The sequence below is a fragment of the Panulirus ornatus genome, chromosome 17 (genome assembly GCF_036320965.1).
Source record: "Panulirus ornatus isolate Po-2019 chromosome 17, ASM3632096v1, whole genome shotgun sequence".
NCBI lineage: Eukaryota > Metazoa > Arthropoda > Malacostraca > Decapoda > Palinuridae > Panulirus > Panulirus ornatus.
The window spans coordinates 8,748,530-8,769,460 of record NC_092240.1 but is presented as its reverse complement, the minus strand read 5'-3'; the positions used below and the strand labels follow the sequence as shown (position 1 = coordinate 8,769,460).

The following is a 20,931-nucleotide window of genomic DNA, read 5'->3' as shown; positions in this document are numbered from 1 at the left end:
TGTGAGAAATACTTAGAAAAACAAATGGATTTGTATGTAGCATTTATGGATCTGGAGAAGGCATATGATAGAGTTGATAGAGATGCTCTGTGGAAGGTCTTAAGAGTATATGGTGTGGGAGTTTTTTTTTTTTTTTTTTTTTTTCTGTCTCCCGCGTTTGCGAGGTAGCGCAAGGAAACAGACGAAAGAAATGGCCCAACCCACCCCCATACACATGTATATACATACGTCCACACACGCAAATATACATACCTACACAGCTTTCCATGGTTTACCCCAGACACTTCACATGCCTTGATTCAATCCACTGACAGCACGTCAACCCCGGTATACCACATCACTCCAATTCACTCTATTCCTTGCCCTCCTTTCACCCTCCTGCATGTTCAGGCCCCGATCACACAAAATCTTTTTCACTCCATCTTTCCACCTCCAATTTGGTCTCCCTCTTCTCCTCGTTCCCTCCACCTCCGACACATATATTCTCTTGGTCAATCTTTCCTCACTCATTCTCTCCATGTGCCCAAACCATTTCAAAACACCCTCTTCTGCTCTCTCAACCACGCTCTTTTTATTTCCACACATCTCTCTTACCCTTACGTTACTTACTCGATCAAACCACCTCACACCACACACTGTCCTCAAACATCTCATTTCCAGCACATCCATCCTCCTGCGCACAACTCTATCCATAGCCCACGCCTCGCAACCATACAACATTGTTGGAACCACTATTCCTTCAAACATACCCATTTTTGCTTTCCGAGATAATGTTCTCGACTTCCACACATTCCTCAAGGCTCCCAGAATTTTCGTCCCCTCCCCCACCCTATGATCCACTTCCGCTTCCATGGTTCCATCCGCTGCCAGATCCACTCCCAGATATCTAAAACACTTCACTTCCTCCAGTTTTTCTCCATTCAAACTCACCTCCCAATTGACTTGACCCTCAACCCTACTGTACCTAATAACCTTGCTCTTATTCACATTTACTCTTAACTTTCTTCTTTCACACACTTTACCAAACTCAGTCACCAGCTTCTGCAGTTTCTCACATGAATCAGCCACCAGCGCTGTATCATCAGCGAACAACAACTGACTCACTTCCCAAGCTCTCTCATCCCCAACAGACTTCATACTTGCCCCTCTTTCCAAAACTCTTGCATTCACCTCCCTAACAACCCCATCCATAAACAAATTAAACAACCATGGAGACATCACACACCCCTGCCGCAAACCTACATTCACTGAGAACCAATCACTTTCCTCTCTTCCTACACGAACACATGCCTTACATCCTCGATAAAAACTTTTCACTGCTTCTAACAACTTTCCTCCCACACCATATATTCTTAATACCTTCCACAGAGCATCTCTATCAACTCTATCATATGCCTTCTCCAGATCCATAAATGCTACATACAAATCCATTTGCTTTTCTAAGTATTTCTCACATACATTCTTCAAAGCAAACACCTGATCCACACATCCTCTACCACTTCTGAAACCACATTGCTCTTCCCCAATCTGATGCTCTGTACATGCCTTCACCCTCTCAATCAATATCCTCCCATATAATTTACCAGGAATACTCAACAAACTTATACCTCTGTAATTTGAGCACTCACTCTTATCCCCTTTGCCTTTGTACAATGGCACGATGCACGCATTCCACCAATCCTCAGGCACCTCACCATGAGTCATACATACATTAAATAACCTTACCAACCAGTCAACAATACAGTCACCCCCTTTTTTAATAAATTTCACTGCAATACCATCCAAACCTGCTGCCTTGCCGGCTTTCATCTTCCGCAAAGCTTTTACTACCTCTTCTCTGTTTACCAAATCATTTTCCCTAACCCTCTCACTTTGCACACCACCTCGACCAAAACACCCTATATCTGCCACTCTATCATCAAACACATTCAACAAACCTTCAAAATACTCACTACATCTCCCTCTCACATCACCACTACTTGTTATCACCTCCCCATTTGCGCCCTTCACTGAAGTTCCCATTTGCTCCCTTGTCTTACGCACTTTATTTACCTCCTTCCAGAGCATCTTTTTATTCTCCCTAAAATTTAATGATACTCTCTCACCCCAACTCTCATTTGCCCTTTTTTTCACCTCTTGCACCTTTCTCTTGACCTCCTGTCTCTTTCTTTTATACATCTCCCACTCAATTTCATTTTTTCCCTGCAACAATCGTCCAAATGCCTCTCTCTTCTCTTTCACTAATACTCTTACTTCTTCATCCCACAACTCACTACCCTTTCTAATCAACCCACCTCCCACTCTTCTCATGCCACAAGCATCTTTTCCGCAATCCATCACTGATTCCCTAAATACATCCCATTCCTCCCCCACTCCCCTTACTTCCATTGTTCTCACGTTGGGAGGTAAGTTGCTAAAAGCAGTGAAAAGTTTTTATTGAGGATGTAAGGTATGTGTACAAGCAGGAAGAGAGGAAAATGATTGGTTTCCAGTGAATGTCGGTTTGCGGCAGGGGTGCATGATGTCTCTATGGTTGTTCAATTTGTTTATGGATGCGGTTGGTAAGGAGGTGAATGCAAGAGTTTTGGAGAGAGGGGCAAGTATGCAGTCTGTTGTGGATGAGAGCGTTTGGGAAGCAAGTCAGTTGTTGTTCGCTGATGATACAGTGCTGGTGGCTGATTCAGGTGAGAAACTGCAGAAGCTGGTGACTGAGTTTGGTAAAGTGTTTGAAAGAAGAAAGCTGAGAGTAAATGGGAATAGGAGCAAGGTTATTAGGTTCAGTAGGGTTGAGGGACAAGTCAACTGGGAAAATGATTTGGTAAACAGAGAAGAAGTAGTAAAAGCTTTGCGGAAGATGAAAGCCGGCAAGGCAGCAGGTTTGGATGGTATTGCAGTGGAATTTATTAAAAAAGGGGGGTGACTGTATTATTGACTGGTTGGTAAGGTTATTCAATGTATGTATGACTCATGGTGAGGTGCCTGAGGAGTGGCAGAATGCGTGCATAGTGCCATTGTACAAAGGCAAAGGGGATAAGAGTGAGTGCTCAAATTACAGAGATATAAGTTTGTTGAGTATTCCTGGTAAATTATATGGGAGGGTATTGATTGAGAGGGTGAAGGCATGTACAGAGCATCAGATTGGGGAAGAGCAATGTGGTTTCAGAGGTGGGAGAGGATGTGTGGATCAGGTGTTTGCTTTGAAGAATGTATGTGAGAAATACTTAGAAAAGCAAATGGATTTTTATGTAGCATTTATGGATCTGGAGAAGGCATATGATAGAGTTGATAGAGATGCTCTATGGAAGGTATTAAGAATATATGGTGTGGGAGGCAAGTTGTTAGAAGCAGTGAAAAGTTTTTATCGAGGATGTAAGGCATGTGTACGTGTAGGAAGAGAGGAAAGTGATTGGTTCTCAGTGAATGTAGGTTTGCGGCAGGAGTGTGTGATGTCTCCATGGTTGTTTAATTTGTTTATGGATGGGGTTGTTAGGGAGGTGAATGTAAGAGTTTTGGAAAGAGGGGCAAGTATGCAGTCTGTTGGGGATGAGAGAGCTTGGGAAGTGAGTCAGTTGTTGTTCGCTGATGATACAGCGCTGGTGGCTGATTCATGTGAGAAACTGCAGAAGCTGGTGACTGAGTTTGGTAAAGTATGTAAAAGAAGAAAGTTAAGAGTAAATGTGAATAAGAGCAAGGTAATTAGGTACAGGAGGGTTGAGGGTCAAATCAATTGGGAGGTAAGTTTGAATGGAGAAAAACTGGAGGAAGTAAAGTGTTTTAGATATCTGGCAGCGGATGGAACCATGGAAGCGGAAGTGAATCATAGGGTGGGGGAGGGGGCGAAAATCCTGGGAGCTTTGAGGAATGTGTGGAAGTCGAGAACATTATCTCGGAAAAATGAGTATGTTTGAAGGAATAGTGGTTCCAACAATGTTGTATGGTTGCGAGGCGTGGGATATGGATAGAGTTGTGCGCAGGAGGATGGATGTGCTGGAAATGAGATGTTTGAGGACAATGTGTGGTGTGAGGTGGTTTGATCGAGTAAGTAACGTAAGGGTAAGAGAGATGTGTGGAAATAAAAAGAGCGTGGTTGAGAGAGCAGAAGAATGTGTTTTGAAATGGTTTGGGCACATGGAGAGAATGAGTGAGGAAAGATTGACCAAGAGGATATATGTGTCGGAGGTGGAGGGAACAAGGAGAAGTGGGAGACCAAATTGGAGGTGGAAAGATGGAGTGAAAAAGATTTTGTGTGATCGGGGCCAGAACATGCAGGAGGGTGAAAGGAGGGCGAAGAATAGAGGGAATTGGATCAATGTGGTATACCGGGGTTGACGTGCTGTCAGTGGATTGAATCAGGGCATGTGAAGCATCTGGGGTAAACCATGGAAAGCTGTGTAGGTATGTATATTTGCGTGTGTGGACGTATGTATATACAAGTGTATGGGGGTGGGCTGGGCCATTTCTTTCGTCTGTTTCCTTGCGCTACCTCGCAAACACGGGAGACAGTGGCAAAAAAAAAAAAAATATATATATATTTCTTTTCTTTCTTTCAAACTATTCGCCATTTCCCCTCGTCAGCGAGGTAGCGCCAAGAACAGAGGACTGGGCCTTTGAGGGAATATCCTCACCTGGCCCCCTTCTCTGTTCCTTCTTTTGGAAAAAAAAAAAAAAAAAAAAAAAATTACTTCCCACACATTCCTCATGTATCGTAGAAGGCGACTAAAGGGGACGGGAGTGGGGAACTAGAAACCCTCCCCTCCTTGTATTTTAACTTTCTAAAAGGGGAAACAGAAGAAGGAGTCACGCAGGGAGTGCTCATCCTCCTCGAAGGCTCAGATTGGGGTGTCTAAATGTGTGTGGATGTAACCAAGATGAGAATAAAGGAGAGATAGGTAGTATGTTTGAGGAAAGGAACCTGGATGATTTGGCTCTGAGTGAAACGAAGCTCAAGGGTAAAGGGGAAGAGTGGTTTGGGAAGGTCTTGGGAGTAAAGTCAGGGGTTAGTGAGAGGACAAGAGCAAGGGAAGGAGTAGCACTACTCCTGAAACAGGAGTGGTGGGAGTATGTGATAGAGTGTAAGAAAGTAAACTCTAGATTGATATGGGTAAAACTGAAAGCTGATGGAGAGAGATGGGTGATTATTGGTGCATATGCACCTGGGCATGAGAAGAAAGATCATGAGAGGCAAGTGTTTTGGGAGCAGCTGAATGAGTGTGTTAGTGGTTTTGATGCACAAGACCGGGTTATAGTGATGGGTAATTTGAATGCAAAGGTGAGTAATGTGGCAGTTGAGGGAATAATTGGTATACATGGGGTGTTCAGTGTTGTAAATGGAAATGGTGAAGAGCTTGTAGATTTATGTGCTGAAAAAGGACTGGTGATTGGGAATACCTGGTTTGAAAAGAGAGATATGCATAAGTATGTAAGTAGGAAAGATGGCCAGAGAGCGTTATTGGATTATGTGTTAATTCATAGGTGCGCGAAAGAGAGACTTTTGGATGTTAATGTGCTGAGAGATGCAACTGGAGGGATGTCTGATCATTATCTTGTGGAGGCGAAGGTGAAGATTTGTAGAAGTTTTCAAAAAAGAAGAGAAAATGTTGAGGTGAAGAGAATGGTGAGAGTAAGTGAGCTTGGGAAGGAGACATGTGTGAGGGAGTACCAGGAGAGACTGAGTACAAAATGGAAAAAGGTGAGAACAATCGAGGTAAGGGGAGTGGGGGAGGAAATGGGATGTATTTAGGGAAGCAGTGATGGATTGCGCAAAAGATGCTTGTGGCATGAGAAGCGTGGGAGGTGGGCAGATAAGAAAGGGTAGTGAGTGGTAGGATGAAGAAGTAAGATTATTAGTGAAAGAGAAGAGAGAGGCATTTGGACGATTTTTGCAGGGGAATAACGCAAATGAGTGGGAGATGTAGAAAAGAAAGAGGCAGGAGGTAAGGAGAAAGGTGCAAGAGGTGAAAAAGAGGGCAAATGAGAGATGGGGTGAGGGAGTATCATTAAATTTTAAGGAGAATAAAAAGATGTTTTGGCAGGAGGTAAATAAAGTGCGTAAGACAAGGGAACAAGTGGGAACTTCAGTGAAGGGGGCTAATGGGGAGGTGATAACAAGTAGTGGTGATGTGAGAAGGAGATGGAGTGAATATTTTGAAGGTTTGTTGAATGTGTTTGATGATAGAGTGGCAGATATAGGGTATTTTAGTCGAGGTGGTATGCAAAGTGAGAGGGTTAGGGAAAATGATTTGGTAAACAGAGAAGAGGTAGTAAAAGCTTTGCGGAAGATGAAAGCCGGCAAGGCAGCGGGTTTGGATGGTATTGCAGTGGAATTTATTAAAAAAAGGGGGTGACTGTATTGCTGACTGGTTGGTAAGGTTATCTAATCTATGTACGATTCATGGTGAGGTGCCTGAGGATTGGCGGAATGCTTGCATAGTGCCGTTGTACAAAGGCAAAGGGGATAAGAGTGAGTGCTCAAATTACAGAGGTATAAGTTTGTTGAGTATTCCTGGGAAATTATATGGGAGGGTATTGATTGAGAGGGTGAAGGCATGTACAGAGCATCAGATTGGGGAAGAGCAGTGTGTTTCAGAAGTGGTAGAGGATGTGTGGATCAGGTGTTTGCTTCGAAGAATGTATGTGAGAAATACTTAGAAAACAAATGGATTTGTATGTAGCATTTATGGATCTGGAGAAGGCATATGATAGAGTTGATAGAGATGCTCTGTGGAAGGTCTTAAGAGTATATGGTGTGGGAGTTTTTTTTTTTTTTTTTTTTTTTTCTGTCTCCCGCGTTTGCGAGGTAGCGCAAGGAAACAGACGAAAGAAATGGCCCAACCCCCCCCATACACATGTATATACATACGTCCACACACGCAAATATACATACCTACACAGCTTTCCATGGTTTACCCCAGACACTTCACATGCCTTGATTCAATCCACTGACAGCACGTCAACCCCGTATACCACATCACTCCAATTCACTCTATTCCTTGCCCTCCTTTCACCCTCCTGCATGTTCAGGCCCGATCACACAAAATCTTTTTCACTCCATCTTTCCACCTCCAATTTGGTCTCCCTCTTCTCCTCGTTCCCTCCACCTCCGACACATATATTCTCTTGGTCAATCTTTCCTCACTCATTCTCTCCATGTGCCAAACCATTTCAAAAACACCCTCTTCTGCTCTCTCAACCACGCTCTTTTTTATTTCCACACATCTCTCTTACCCTTACGTTACTTACTCGATCAAACCACCTCACACCACACACTGTCCTCAAACATCTCATTTCCAGCACATCCATCCTCCTGCGCACAACTCTATCCATAGCCCACGCCTCGCAACCATACAACATTGTTGGAACCACTATTCCTTCAAACTTACCCATTTTTGCTTTCGAGATATGTTCTCGACTTCCACACATTCCTCAAGGCTCCCAGAATTTTTCGTCCCCTCCCCCCCCATATGATCCACTTCCGCTTCCATGGTTCCATCCGCTGCCAGATCCACTCCAGATATCTAAAACACTTCACTTCCTCCAGTTTTTCTCCATTCAAACTCACCTCCCAATTGACTTGACCCTCAAACCCTACTGTACCTAATAACCTTGCTCTTATTCACATTTACTCTTAACTTTCTTCTTTCACACACTTTACCAAACTCAGTCACCAGCTTCTGCAGTTTCTCACATGAATCAGCCACCAGCGCTGTATCATCAGCGAACAACAACTGACTCACTTCCCAAGCTCTCTCATCCCCAACAGACTTCATACTTGCCCCTCTTTCCAAAACTCTTGCATTCACCTCCCTAACAACCCCATCCATAAACAAATTAAACAACCATGGAGACATCACACACCCCTGCCGCAAACCTACATTCACTGAGAACCAATCACTTTCCTCTCTTCCTACACGAACACATGCCTTACATCCTCGATAAAAACTTTTCACTGCTTCTAACAACTTTCCTCCCACACCATATATTCTTAATACCTTCCACAGAGCATCTCTATCAACTCTATCATATGCCTTCTCCAGATCCATAAATGCTACATACAAATCCATTTGCTTTTCTAAGTATTTCTCACATACATTCTTCAAAGCAAACACCTGATCCACACATCCTCTACCACTTCTGAAACCACATTGCTCTTCCCCAATCTGATGCTCTGTACATGCCTTCACCCTCTCAATCAATATCCTCCCATATAATTTACCAGGAATACTCAACAAACTTATACCTCTGTAATTTGAGCACTCACTCTTATCCCCTTTGCCTTTGTACAATGGCACGATGCACGCATTCCACCAATCCTCAGGCACCTCACCATGAGTCATACATACATTAAATAACCTTACCAACCAGTCAACAATACAGTCACCCCCTTTTTTAATAAATTTCACTGCAATACCATCCAAACCTGCTGCCTTGCCGGCTTTCATCTTCCGCAAAGCTTTTACTACCTCTTCTCTGTTTACCAAATCATTTTCCCTAACCCTCTCACTTTGCACACCACCTCGACCAAAACACCCTATATCTGCCACTCTATCATCAAACACATTCAACAAACCTTCAAAATACTCACTACATCTCCCTCTCACATCACCACTACTTGTTATCACCTCCCCATTTGCGCCCTTCACTGAAGTTCCCATTTGCTCCCTTGTCTTACGCACTTTATTTACCTCCTTCCAGAGCATCTTTTTATTCTCCCTAAAATTTAATGATACTCTCTCACCCCAACTCTCATTTGCCCTTTTTTTCACCTCTTGCACCTTTCTCTTGACCTCCTGTCTCTTTCTTTTATACATCTCCCACTCAATTTCATTTTTTCCCTGCAACAATCGTCCAAATGCCTCTCTCTTCTCTTTCACTAATACTCTTACTTCTTCATCCCACAACTCACTACCCTTTCTAATCAACCCACCTCCCACTCTTCTCATGCCACAAGCATCTTTTCCGCAATCCATCACTGATTCCCTAAATACATCCCATTCCTCCCCCACTCCCCTTACTTCCATTGTTCTCACGTTGGGAGGTAAGTTGCTAAAAGCAGTGAAAAGTTTTTATTGAGGATGTAAGGTATGTGTACAAGCAGGAAGAGAGGAAAATGATTGGTTTCCAGTGAATGTCGGTTTGCGGCAGGGGTGCATGATGTCTCTATGGTTGTTCAATTTGTTTATGGATGCGGTTGGTAAGGAGGTGAATGCAAGAGTTTTGGAGAGAGGGGCAAGTATGCAGTCTGTTGTGGATGAGAGCGTTTGGGAAGCAAGTCAGTTGTTGTTCGCTGATGATACAGTGCTGGTGGCTGATTCAGGTGAGAAACTGCAGAAGCTGGTGACTGAGTTTGGTAAAGTGTTTGAAAGAAGAAAGCTGAGAGTAAATGGGAATAGGAGCAAGGTTATTAGGTTCAGTAGGGTTGAGGGACAAGTCAACTGGGAAAATGATTTGGTAAACAGAGAAGAAGTAGTAAAAGCTTTGCGGAAGATGAAAGCCGGCAAGGCAGCAGGTTTGGATGGTATTGCAGTGGAATTTATTAAAAAAGGGGGGTGACTGTATTATTGACTGGTTGGTAAGGTTATTCAATGTATGTATGACTCATGGTGAGGTGCCTGAGGAGTGGCAGAATGCGTGCATAGTGCCATTGTACAAAGGCAAAGGGGATAAGAGTGAGTGCTCAAATTACAGAGATATAAGTTTGTTGAGTATTCCTGGTAAATTATATGGGAGGGTATTGATTGAGAGGGTGAAGGCATGTACAGAGCATCAGATTGGGGAAGAGCAATGTGGTTTCAGAGGTGGGAGAGGATGTGTGGATCAGGTGTTTGCTTTGAAGAATGTATGTGAGAAATACTTAGAAAAGCAAATGGATTTTTATGTAGCATTTATGGATCTGGAGAAGGCATATGATAGAGTTGATAGAGATGCTCTATGGAAGGTATTAAGAATATATGGTGTGGGAGGCAAGTTGTTAGAAGCAGTGAAAAGTTTTTATCGAGGATGTAAGGCATGTGTACGTGTAGGAAGAGAGGAAAGTGATTGGTTCTCAGTGAATGTAGGTTTGCGGCAGGAGTGTGTGATGTCTCCATGGTTGTTTAATTTGTTTATGGATGGGGTTGTTAGGGAGGTGAATGTAAGAGTTTTGGAAAGAGGGGCAAGTATGCAGTCTGTTGGGGATGAGAGAGCTTGGGAAGTGAGTCAGTTGTTGTTCGCTGATGATACAGCGCTGGTGGCTGATTCATGTGAGAAACTGCAGAAGCTGGTGACTGAGTTTGGTAAAGTATGTAAAAGAAGAAAGTTAAGAGTAAATGTGAATAAGAGCAAGGTAATTAGGTACAGGAGGGTTGAGGGTCAAATCAATTGGGAGGTAAGTTTGAATGGAGAAAAACTGGAGGAAGTAAAGTGTTTTAGATATCTGGCAGCGGATGGAACCATGGAAGCGGAAGTGAATCATAGGGTGGGGGAGGGGGCGAAAATCCTGGGAGCTTTGAGGAATGTGTGGAAGTCGAGAACATTATCTCGGAAAAATGAGTATGTTTGAAGGAATAGTGGTTCCAACAATGTTGTATGGTTGCGAGGCGTGGGATATGGATAGAGTTGTGCGCAGGAGGATGGATGTGCTGGAAATGAGATGTTTGAGGACAATGTGTGGTGTGAGGTGGTTTGATCGAGTAAGTAACGTAAGGGTAAGAGAGATGTGTGGAAATAAAAAGAGCGTGGTTGAGAGAGCAGAAGAATGTGTTTTGAAATGGTTTGGGCACATGGAGAGAATGAGTGAGGAAAGATTGACCAAGAGGATATATGTGTCGGAGGTGGAGGGAACAAGGAGAAGTGGGAGACCAAATTGGAGGTGGAAAGATGGAGTGAAAAAGATTTTGTGTGATCGGGGCCAGAACATGCAGGAGGGTGAAAGGAGGGCGAAGAATAGAGGGAATTGGATCAATGTGGTATACCGGGGTTGACGTGCTGTCAGTGGATTGAATCAGGGCATGTGAAGCATCTGGGGTAAACCATGGAAAGCTGTGTAGGTATGTATATTTGCGTGTGTGGACGTATGTATATACAAGTGTATGGGGGTGGGCTGGGCCATTTCTTTCGTCTGTTTCCTTGCGCTACCTCGCAAACACGGGAGACAGTGGCAAAAAAAAAAAAAATATATATATATTTCTTTTCTTTCTTTCAAACTATTCGCCATTTCCCGCGTCAGCGAGGTAGCGCCAAGAACAGAGGACTGGGCCTTTGAGGGAATATCCTCACCTGGCCCCCTTCTCTGTTCCTTCTTTTGGAAAAAAAAAAAAAAAAAAAAAATTACTTCCCACACATTCCTCATGTATCGTAGAAGGCGACTAAAGGGGACGGGAGTGGGGAACTAGAAACCCTCCCCTCCTTGTATTTTAACTTTCTAAAAGGGGAAACAGAAGAAGGAGTCACGCAGGGAGTGCTCATCCTCCTCGAAGGCTCAGATTGGGGTGTCTAAATGTGTGTGGATGTAACCAAGATGAGAATAAAGGAGAGATAGGTAGTATGTTTGAGGAAAGGAACCTGGATGATTTGGCTCTGAGTGAAACGAAGCTCAAGGGTAAAGGGGAAGAGTGGTTTGGGAAGGTCTTGGGAGTAAAGTCAGGGGTTAGTGAGAGGACAAGAGCAAGGGAAGGAGTAGCACTACTCCTGAAACAGGAGTGGTGGGAGTATGTGATAGAGTGTAAGAAAGTAAACTCTAGATTGATATGGGTAAAACTGAAAGCTGATGGAGAGAGATGGGTGATTATTGGTGCATATGCACCTGGGCATGAGAAGAAAGATCATGAGAGGCAAGTGTTTTGGGAGCAGCTGAATGAGTGTGTTAGTGGTTTTGATGCACAAGACCGGGTTATAGTGATGGGTAATTTGAATGCAAAGGTGAGTAATGTGGCAGTTGAGGGAATAATTGGTATACATGGGGTGTTCAGTGTTGTAAATGGAAATGGTGAAGAGCTTGTAGATTTATGTGCTGAAAAAGGACTGGTGATTGGGAATACCTGGTTTGAAAAGAGAGATATGCATAAGTATGTAAGTAGGAAAGATGGCCAGAGAGCGTTATTGGATTATGTGTTAATTCATAGGTGCGCGAAAGAGAGACTTTTGGATGTTAATGTGCTGAGAGATGCAACTGGAGGGATGTCTGATCATTATCTTGTGGAGGCGAAGGTGAAGATTTGTAGAAGTTTTCAAAAAAGAAGAGAAAATGTTGAGGTGAAGAGAATGGTGAGAGTAAGTGAGCTTGGGAAGGAGACATGTGTGAGGGAGTACCAGGAGAGACTGAGTACAAAATGGAAAAAGGTGAGAACAATCGAGGTAAGGGGAGTGGGGGAGGAAATGGGATGTATTTAGGGAAGCAGTGATGGATTGCGCAAAAGATGCTTGTGGCATGAGAAGCGTGGGAGGTGGGCAGATAAGAAAGGGTAGTGAGTGGTAGGATGAAGAAGTAAGATTATTAGTGAAAGAGAAGAGAGAGGCATTTGGACGATTTTTGCAGGGGAATAACGCAAATGAGTGGGAGATGTAGAAAAGAAAGAGGCAGGAGGTAAGGAGAAAGGTGCAAGAGGTGAAAAAGAGGGCAAATGAGAGATGGGGTGAGGGAGTATCATTAAATTTTAAGGAGAATAAAAAGATGTTTTGGCAGGAGGTAAATAAAGTGCGTAAGACAAGGGAACAAGTGGGAACTTCAGTGAAGGGGGCTAATGGGGAGGTGATAACAAGTAGTGGTGATGTGAGAAGGAGATGGAGTGAATATTTTGAAGGTTTGTTGAATGTGTTTGATGATAGAGTGGCAGATATAGGGTATTTTAGTCGAGGTGGTATGCAAAGTGAGAGGGTTAGGGAAAATGATTTGGTAAACAGAGAAGAGGTAGTAAAAGCTTTGCGGAAGATGAAAGCCGGCAAGGCAGCGGGTTTGGATGGTATTGCAGTGGAATTTATTAAAAAAAGGGGGTGACTGTATTGCTGACTGGTTGGTAAGGTTATCTAATCTATGTACGATTCATGGTGAGGTGCCTGAGGATTGGCGGAATGCTTGCATAGTGCCGTTGTACAAAGGCAAAGGGGATAAGAGTGAGTGCTCAAATTACAGAGGTATAAGTTTGTTGAGTATTCCTGGGAAATTATATGGGAGGGTATTGATTGAGAGGGTGAAGGCATGTACAGAGCATCAGATTGGGGAAGAGCAGTGTGTTTCAGAAGTGGTAGAGGATGTGTGGATCAGGTGTTTGCTTTGAAGAATGTATGTGAGAAATACTTAGAAAAGCAAATGGATTTGTATGTAGCATTTATGGATCTGGAGAAGGCATATGATAGAGTTGATAGAGATGCTCTGTGGAAGGTATTAAGAATATATAGTGTGGGAGGCAAGTTGTTAGAAGCAGTGAAAAGTTTTTATCGAGGATGTAAGGCATGTGTACATGTAGGAAGAGAGGAAAGTGATTGGTTCTCAGTGAATGTAGGTTTGCGGCAGGTGTGTGTGATGTCTCCATGGTCGTTTAATTTGTTTATAGATGGGGTTGTTAGGGAGGTGAATGCAAGAGTTTTGGAAAGAGGGGCAAGTATGCAGTCTGTTGTGGATGAGAAAGCTTGGGAAGTGAGTCAGTTGTTGTTCGCTGATGATACAGCGCTGGTGGCTGATTCATGTGAGAAACTGCAAAAGCTGGTGACTGAGTTTGGTAAAGTGAGTAAAAGAAGAAAGTTGAGAGTAAATGTGAATAAGAGCAAGGTTATTAGGTACAGTAGGGTTGAGGGTCAAGTCAAATGGGAGGTAAGTTTGAATGGAGAAAAACTGGAGGAAGTGAAGTGTTTTAGATATCTGGAAGTGGATTTGGCAGCGGATGGAACCATGGAAGCGGAAGTGAATCATGGGGTGGGGGAGGGGGTGAAAATTCTGGGAGCCTTGAAGTATGTGTGGAAGTCGAGAACATTATCTCAGAAAGCAAAAATGGGTATGTTTGAAGGAATAGTGGTTCCAACAATGTTGTATGGTTGCAAGGCATAGGCTATGGACAGAGTTGTGCAGAGGAGGGTGGATGTGCTGGAAATGAGATGTTTGAGGACAATATGTGGTATGAGGTGGTTTGATCAAGTAAGTAATAATAAGGTAAGAGAGATGTGTGGTAATAAAATGAGTGTGGTTGAGAGAGCAGGAGAGGGTGTTTTGAAATGGTTTGGTCACATGGAGAGAATGAGTGAGGAAAGATTGACCAACAGGATATAAGTGTCAGAGGTGGAGGGAAGGAGAAGTGGGAGACCAAATTGGAGGTGGAAAGATGGAGTGAAAAAGATTTTGAGTGATCGGGGCCTGAACATGCAGGAGGGTGAAAGGCATGCAAGGAATAGAGTGAATTGGAACGATGTGGTATACCGGGGTCGACGTGCTGTCAATGGATTGAACCAGGGCATGTGAAGCGTTTGGGGTAAACCATGGAAAGCTGTGTAGGTATGTATATTTGCGTGTGTGGACGTATGTATATACATGTGTATGGGGGTGGCTTGGGCCATTTCTTTTGCCTGTTTCCTTGCGCTACCTCGCAAACGCGGGAGACAGCGACAAAAAAAAAAAATATATATATATATATATATATATATATATATGTGTGTGTGTGTGTGTGCACATGTGTGTATATATATCTTTGTACATGTAATATAACACATATTTAGAAATTTAATATATGAGATATTATCCTTGAGGATAGGGGAGAAAGAATACTTCCCACATGTTCCCTACGTGTTGTAGAAGGCGACTAAAAGGGGAGGGAGCGGGGGGCTGGAATTCCTCCCCTCTCATTTTTAATTTTCCAAACAAAGGAACGGAGAAGGGGGCCAAGTGAGGATATTCCTCAAAGGCTCAGTCCTCTGTTCTTATCGCTACCTCGCTAACGTGGGAAATGGTGAATAGTATGAAAAAAAAAAATAATAAGTGAGATATAGAGACACATAAGCAGAGACTGCATTTTTTGCACTGCTGTCTTTTACCAGGTTAGTGCTTCCCCATTCTGAGATAATGCAAAGGTCTGAATTAAGAAAGGCCACATTCAAAGAAATTAAGTTGCGACATTTCAAAGTATTTTCATGTCACCATAACTTTGGCTAGGTCATTCTTAAGCTACATACTTTCTGTCTTTGGTTGTTAGGAAGAGTTTTATGAGTATTGTTACACCCCTAAGCTTAAATGAAGGTTGACTTTTTCACTGCCATTAACCAATATCTTGCTTAGAATGCTAATATGGCAACTCAAGTCAAAACTGAAGCTACACAAAGTTTAAGTGATTCACCAAAAGACAACCACACTTTTCATAAAGATACCAGTAGAATGTGCAAGCCCACTTCAATAATGAATAAACTGACTCAACAAAATCTGTCCAAAATCTCAGGTGCATTCTGTAAAATTATCCTTTCACCATTTGTGTTAATGTTCTCAATTATAATAGAAACCAAGCATGAAACTATAGGAAGAACAACCTGAAGTAAAGGGGCTACCTTCTAGTGGGAAGTGAATGACACATAAATATTTGTTCATATGGTCTGGAATTAGCCACATTACTGTAGTTTATTGGGGCTTATCATACATATAATCAAATATAATGTCTAAACAAGATACTGTAGCTTTAGTGACCTCTCTTTGTTGTCTGCTTAGAAAAGAGGATAAAGGTAACAAATACACATAAAGGCAGCAACAAGGATTAGAGTAACTTGTTACCAATGATGAGAACTCTGAAACACTTGAGCATGTTACATAAACATACTTATCAATTATAATAAACTTTTTCGCACGAATCAATAATAATAAACTTTTTCACAAATAGTCAGTCATCACAAAAATATGAAACTGAAGTTTACATTGAAAAATGTACTGCTGTAATCACAGTTTTACTTGCCCACTTAAGGAGTTTTAAAACATTGTTGACAAAATTACTAATAATTTTGGATTCAGCATGCAAAAATACATAAGAAACATGTATTTTCCATGGGACAAAGTGTTTGCTGACCAGTGTAATCAGCTATACTAAAAAACTGATAGTTAAAAAAAATACTGAGTATATTACTGAAGCTGCACGTGAATCTTTTCAGGACTCCTGTGTTGCTGATACCGTAAGAGAAAAATTTCAAAAGATAATCAGGGCATTATAAATGCATCATCATAGCAAACAAACTTATTGATCAAAGTATAATAAGGACACCTCAATCAAGACCAGTATATCAAATACTGTTTATAATAATGGCCATCAGTCTGAGGCTAATTTTCTCCTGACTTGGTGAGAAGTTCACTAACAGCTGCCTCAAGCTGAAATAAGTGATCATCCTGGGCTTGGGGTACCTCAACCCTCATAAATCTTGCTAACTGAAACAGGTAATCAGAGTTTGTACCTGAAGGTCCACGACAACATGCAATCTGCCGAGCCATACTGTCTAGAGGAGCATCACCCAGGAAAAGTTCTGGCCTATGACTTCCCACAAAGACAAGTACTTCAGGGGATAATGGCAGTCCACTGGGACTGTATACTACTACGCTTCTTTGGTTATCGTAGCGCTGCTCACGTACATTCAATTGCTTTAAAACATTCATCTCTTGATCTGCTGGAACTTCATAAGCCACACCCCATACCTGATCCTGAAGCATATACATACTATTAAGGATCTTTAACAACTCAGTTCAAAACTTTTAAGAATAGCTAAGCAATAGGTGCATGGGGTGGAGCTACATGAAGATAACAGATATGAACAAAACAAAAAATATAAACCGTAATATAGGCAAAAGTAAAACAAGGATATAGTTAAAGATGAGTATTAAGTGTATAACATCAATTTTACTTAAATCTAATTATTTTCAGCTAAAAGCTAATATCAAATACAAGAAGAGGTAGATATGTATTCTGCATAACAACTATTGTATCAATAAAAATCTGACACTGACCTCTGGGTCTTCAGACGGGACTAAGGTGACAACTCTCCCTGGCTGGAATGGAGAAAAAAAATCCATGTTGAGCAAACAGAATGTAACTGTCATAAACTAACCATTTATGAGTGAAATAAATAAAAACCATTTTACACCACATATCAAACAGTTATACACATTAGTAGATGAATCAATGTTTTTTGAAACTGTTTAATTACCTATATGCAATTATATGTATGTATTGTACATTAAATAATTATACACATCAGTAAAATAATTAGTGTACCTTGAAAATGTTTAATCATCTAAAGGTAATTACCTGTATGTCTCATGCTGGGAGGAAGTTTTACACTAGTGTGTGTGTGTGTGTGTGTGTGTGTGTGTGTGGGGGGGGGGGGGGGATTCCTTGTGAATGTTGCAGATAAAAAGGAGTATGAGGGAAAAACAACCTCTGACTTGACCTATGAGAGCTACATGTAAATTGGAAAAGGGCACAATTGTACTGAAAGTACAATGACACTGTAACTACTGTGTTAACTGGTCCACTTCTTCATAAAAAGCACAAAATTCATCCAAACTACCAGTTCTAAAATGCATTATGACTTTATGTAACCTCTGATTACCATTACTCCATTTTCAATTTGATGGGGTGATTTTGATACATAAAGCCTCTGCAACATCACAATCACAACCTCAATTCAAGCCCAGTGTGCTGTTACAAGTGGTTTATGGACTTTCACACTCATAAAAGAACGTCATCTTTCACTTTACTTTCTAGGCTATCAGTCGAGACCCAAGTCTCCATTCAAAGCATTTCCTTACACAAAATTCTTACACTGCATCTGATTCCCAAACATTGTTCTACCACCTTCATCAGAAATATACATTCTTACCCTTAATCAATTCTCTTTCTACATCTATCCACCTTTCATTTCTCTTTCTACACCTGTCCACCTTTCAATTCTCTTTCTACATCTGTCCACCTATTTTGTAGTTTACCTCTTCTCTTTAGTAGTTTACCTCTCTTCCTAATTCCTTCTACTGTACTACAATATATATATGCTTGACCATCATATAACCTGCCATACGTTCTATGTGACCACATCATCCTGAAAGACTCATCTGTATGCCTTTCTAGTGACTTCATGCCACAAAACATCTTCACATCTTCATTCTTCATTCTGTCTTTCTTCCTAATTCCAACTATCTGCACCTGGGTGGGTTTTACATCCATACATCAGCACTGGGATGAGTACTCCTTCATGCAAACATCTTCCATAATTTACACTTAAATTTTTTTAGTTCACTAAAGCTTTCAGTATACCCCAAAAATTTCTCCAAAGCATGAATCTACATACTTTTAACTATAGCTTTCCCATTATTATCCCTGATATCCCCAAATATCTCAACTGCAAATTCCAGTCTTTCAAACACCAAACAAATATTATAGTGTGACCTTTCCTTTCCAAAAACTATCATTATATTTATATTCACATCTACTTTCTGCATCCTCCTCTTACATGTGTCATCAAACCAAATCACCATTGTGCTCACTCTTCCTCTAATTCAGCTAACAACACATAATCTGCATACAACTATGGCAGCTTCCATTCTCTTTCTCCAAGGTTAAGCATCATTAAATCACCTTTGCTTCCTCTCACCTCATGCAATGACCCATCTATAAAAACAGTAAATGACCACAATGACATCACAAAAACTTGATGCACTTCCACATTCATTTCAAACCACCCACTCACCTCAACTCCTTTTCATCCCATGGAATGTTCCATCCATAAAAAATTTAATCAAACATGGTGACATCAAAACTTTGATGCAATGCCACACCTATTTCAAATAACACAGTCATACTTCCCCTTCTCACTCTTCCATTATAAAAGGTTTTAATGGAATTCAAAAGTCTTCCATGCATGCCATACAGAGTCAAAACTACTCAAAATCTTTTCCTATTCAGTTTATCATGTCCCTTTTCCAAATCTATAAATGCCATGTATACCTTCCTTTTCTCTTAAATCATCTTCACTACTTGTCTAAGTGCAAAAATCTGATCTTAATACCTACACCCTTCCTAAACTCATCTTGTTCCTCAATAAGTAGAGGTTCACTAAACGTTATTGATCATTCATTATCCTACCAAACAATTCACCAGCTAAGCTAAGGAGACTTATTCCTTTATATTTCTTATACTCATTTTCTTCTCCCTTTTCTTTTATACAATGGAACAAATTAGTCTTCATCCAATCATCAGGCACCTGACCACTTTTCCATGCTTCACTACATACTTTCAAGCTCCATTCTGCTGCAGTTCTTTGCTGAATCAGAATCAATAAAAGCTGTTAAGCTGTTGCGAGGTGAAAAACTATCCAATCCTAAAACAAGCCAGCTGGACACCATACTATACAAATGATTCAAAGTGAAACTATCGTGAAGTGCACCATTCAAGTCCTAAGTTGAATGACATGTGTATTGCTTTTCTCACTTTTACCATTTGTTTAAAGCTTTTATCATTCCAGTTTCTTAGAGAAATAGACTAATAGGGAGGAAGGGGTGTCCATTAATGTCAAAAGTCCGTTAAATCGAATGTAACCTAGTTGAAGTGTAGCTGAAGAAAAGTCTTTAGTGAAAGAAAATAGAGAGGCATTTGGGCAGTACTTACAGGGAAGGAGTGCAAATGATTGGGAGACGGATAAGAGAAAGTGGCAGGAAATGAAGAGGAAGGTACAGGGGTTGAAAAAGAGGGCGAATGAGTTAAATCCGGTCCATTAAATCCAAAATCCGTTATATCGAGGTCCACTAAATTGAGGATTCACCACACTTAAAAACATTGATACGGTGCCAAATTTTTTCCAACAAAATATCAAAGGAAAACACTTGTAATCAGCTTATTCCCCCTATATCTAGCACTGTTTGCATCTTGCAGAAGCCATTTATTAGAGGTGTTCTGTAAAAAACTGACTTTCATACACAGGATAAGTCTATTGTACAGTATTTTCTTACTCCTATTCAAAGCAACTTACCTTCCCTGGTACTCCTCGATGATCAACACTAGCCTGCCAAAACCTTCGAGCATAGCCCTTGATGTACCCCACAACACGCTGACAGTAAGGAAAGTCCACTTTCCATGTAAGAGAGCCATAGCCAAAGATCCACATGCTGTATCTAATCCCTGAAATATACATCTTGATCATTCATTTTTTCAGTAAAAAAATGAAAAACATTACTAGTGCTGAAAGAAGCCAAAAACTGAAAATATTCTGAAGATGTGATAAATTGACACTATTGTGGGCATGACAGAATTATCAACAGTGAATCTGGACAAAGGTCTCATGTACTTCATTAATTTATGGACAACATAAATAGGGTGACTGGGAAAATAATGAATCTGATATGCAGTTCCAGAACTGGTTTAAGTTATAAGGTAGATGATGATAAGATTAAGATGCTATGCAAGACCTTTCAAATATCAAATTGGAAGTATGGAAAAAATGAAGAAATGTTGGTTCTGAAAGATAAAAAACATTTCCCTACCACAGGCAGAGAACTTACTTGGATGGGGGATAAAAACACCATTTTCTCCCATATTGGGTACATCCATTCAAGCAACATAAAACATATTAGGCTGTCATATGCTCATTTCACAGGGCCTTAACAACCATATACCAACCTGCACAGGCCCCTGATGTCACAACACCATGTTACATAGTGTTTAACAGTCAGCCCCTCTGACCATTCACTGAACACTAGCAGCTGTGCATCAGGACTAGCACTATCAGTAATCAACAAATGATTTTTTGAAAAGGATAAATGGAAAGATGAGTTTGGAAAATGTATGAATGCTCACATGGTTTTACCTACTGCAGAGAAATAGTTTTTCATTCTTTAAAACCTATATATCTCTGCAGACTTAGCCCTGTGAAAATCTAGGAGCACAAACACATGAAAGAAAAGGGACTTTAAGAAAACTTACAGACAGAAGTAGAGAAAAGCTTATCCTATGT

General features: G+C 41.2%; 1 protein-coding gene across 5 annotated transcripts in view; it reads right to left on the bottom strand.

Moving 5' to 3' along the window:
- LOC139754554 (putative glutathione-specific gamma-glutamylcyclotransferase 2) overlaps positions 1 to 20,931 on the bottom strand; it is a 52,928-nt gene that overhangs the window by 28,571 nt on the left and 3,426 nt on the right. For 3 of the 5 annotated variants that reach the window (XM_071671900.1, XM_071671901.1, XM_071671903.1), the window contains exons 2-3: positions 19,951 to 20,099; positions 16,934 to 16,975 (exon numbers count right to left, since the gene is read on the bottom strand). In XM_071671900.1, the coding sequence (XP_071528001.1) occupies positions 16,934 to 16,975; positions 19,951 to 20,085 (177 nt within the window). In that variant the 5' untranslated portion in view covers positions 20,086 to 20,099. Of the gene's footprint in view, positions 1 to 15,277; positions 16,631 to 16,933; positions 16,976 to 19,950; positions 20,100 to 20,931 lie in introns of those variants that run through there. The other 2 variants (XM_071671904.1, XM_071671899.1) reach the window with 2 other exon arrangements.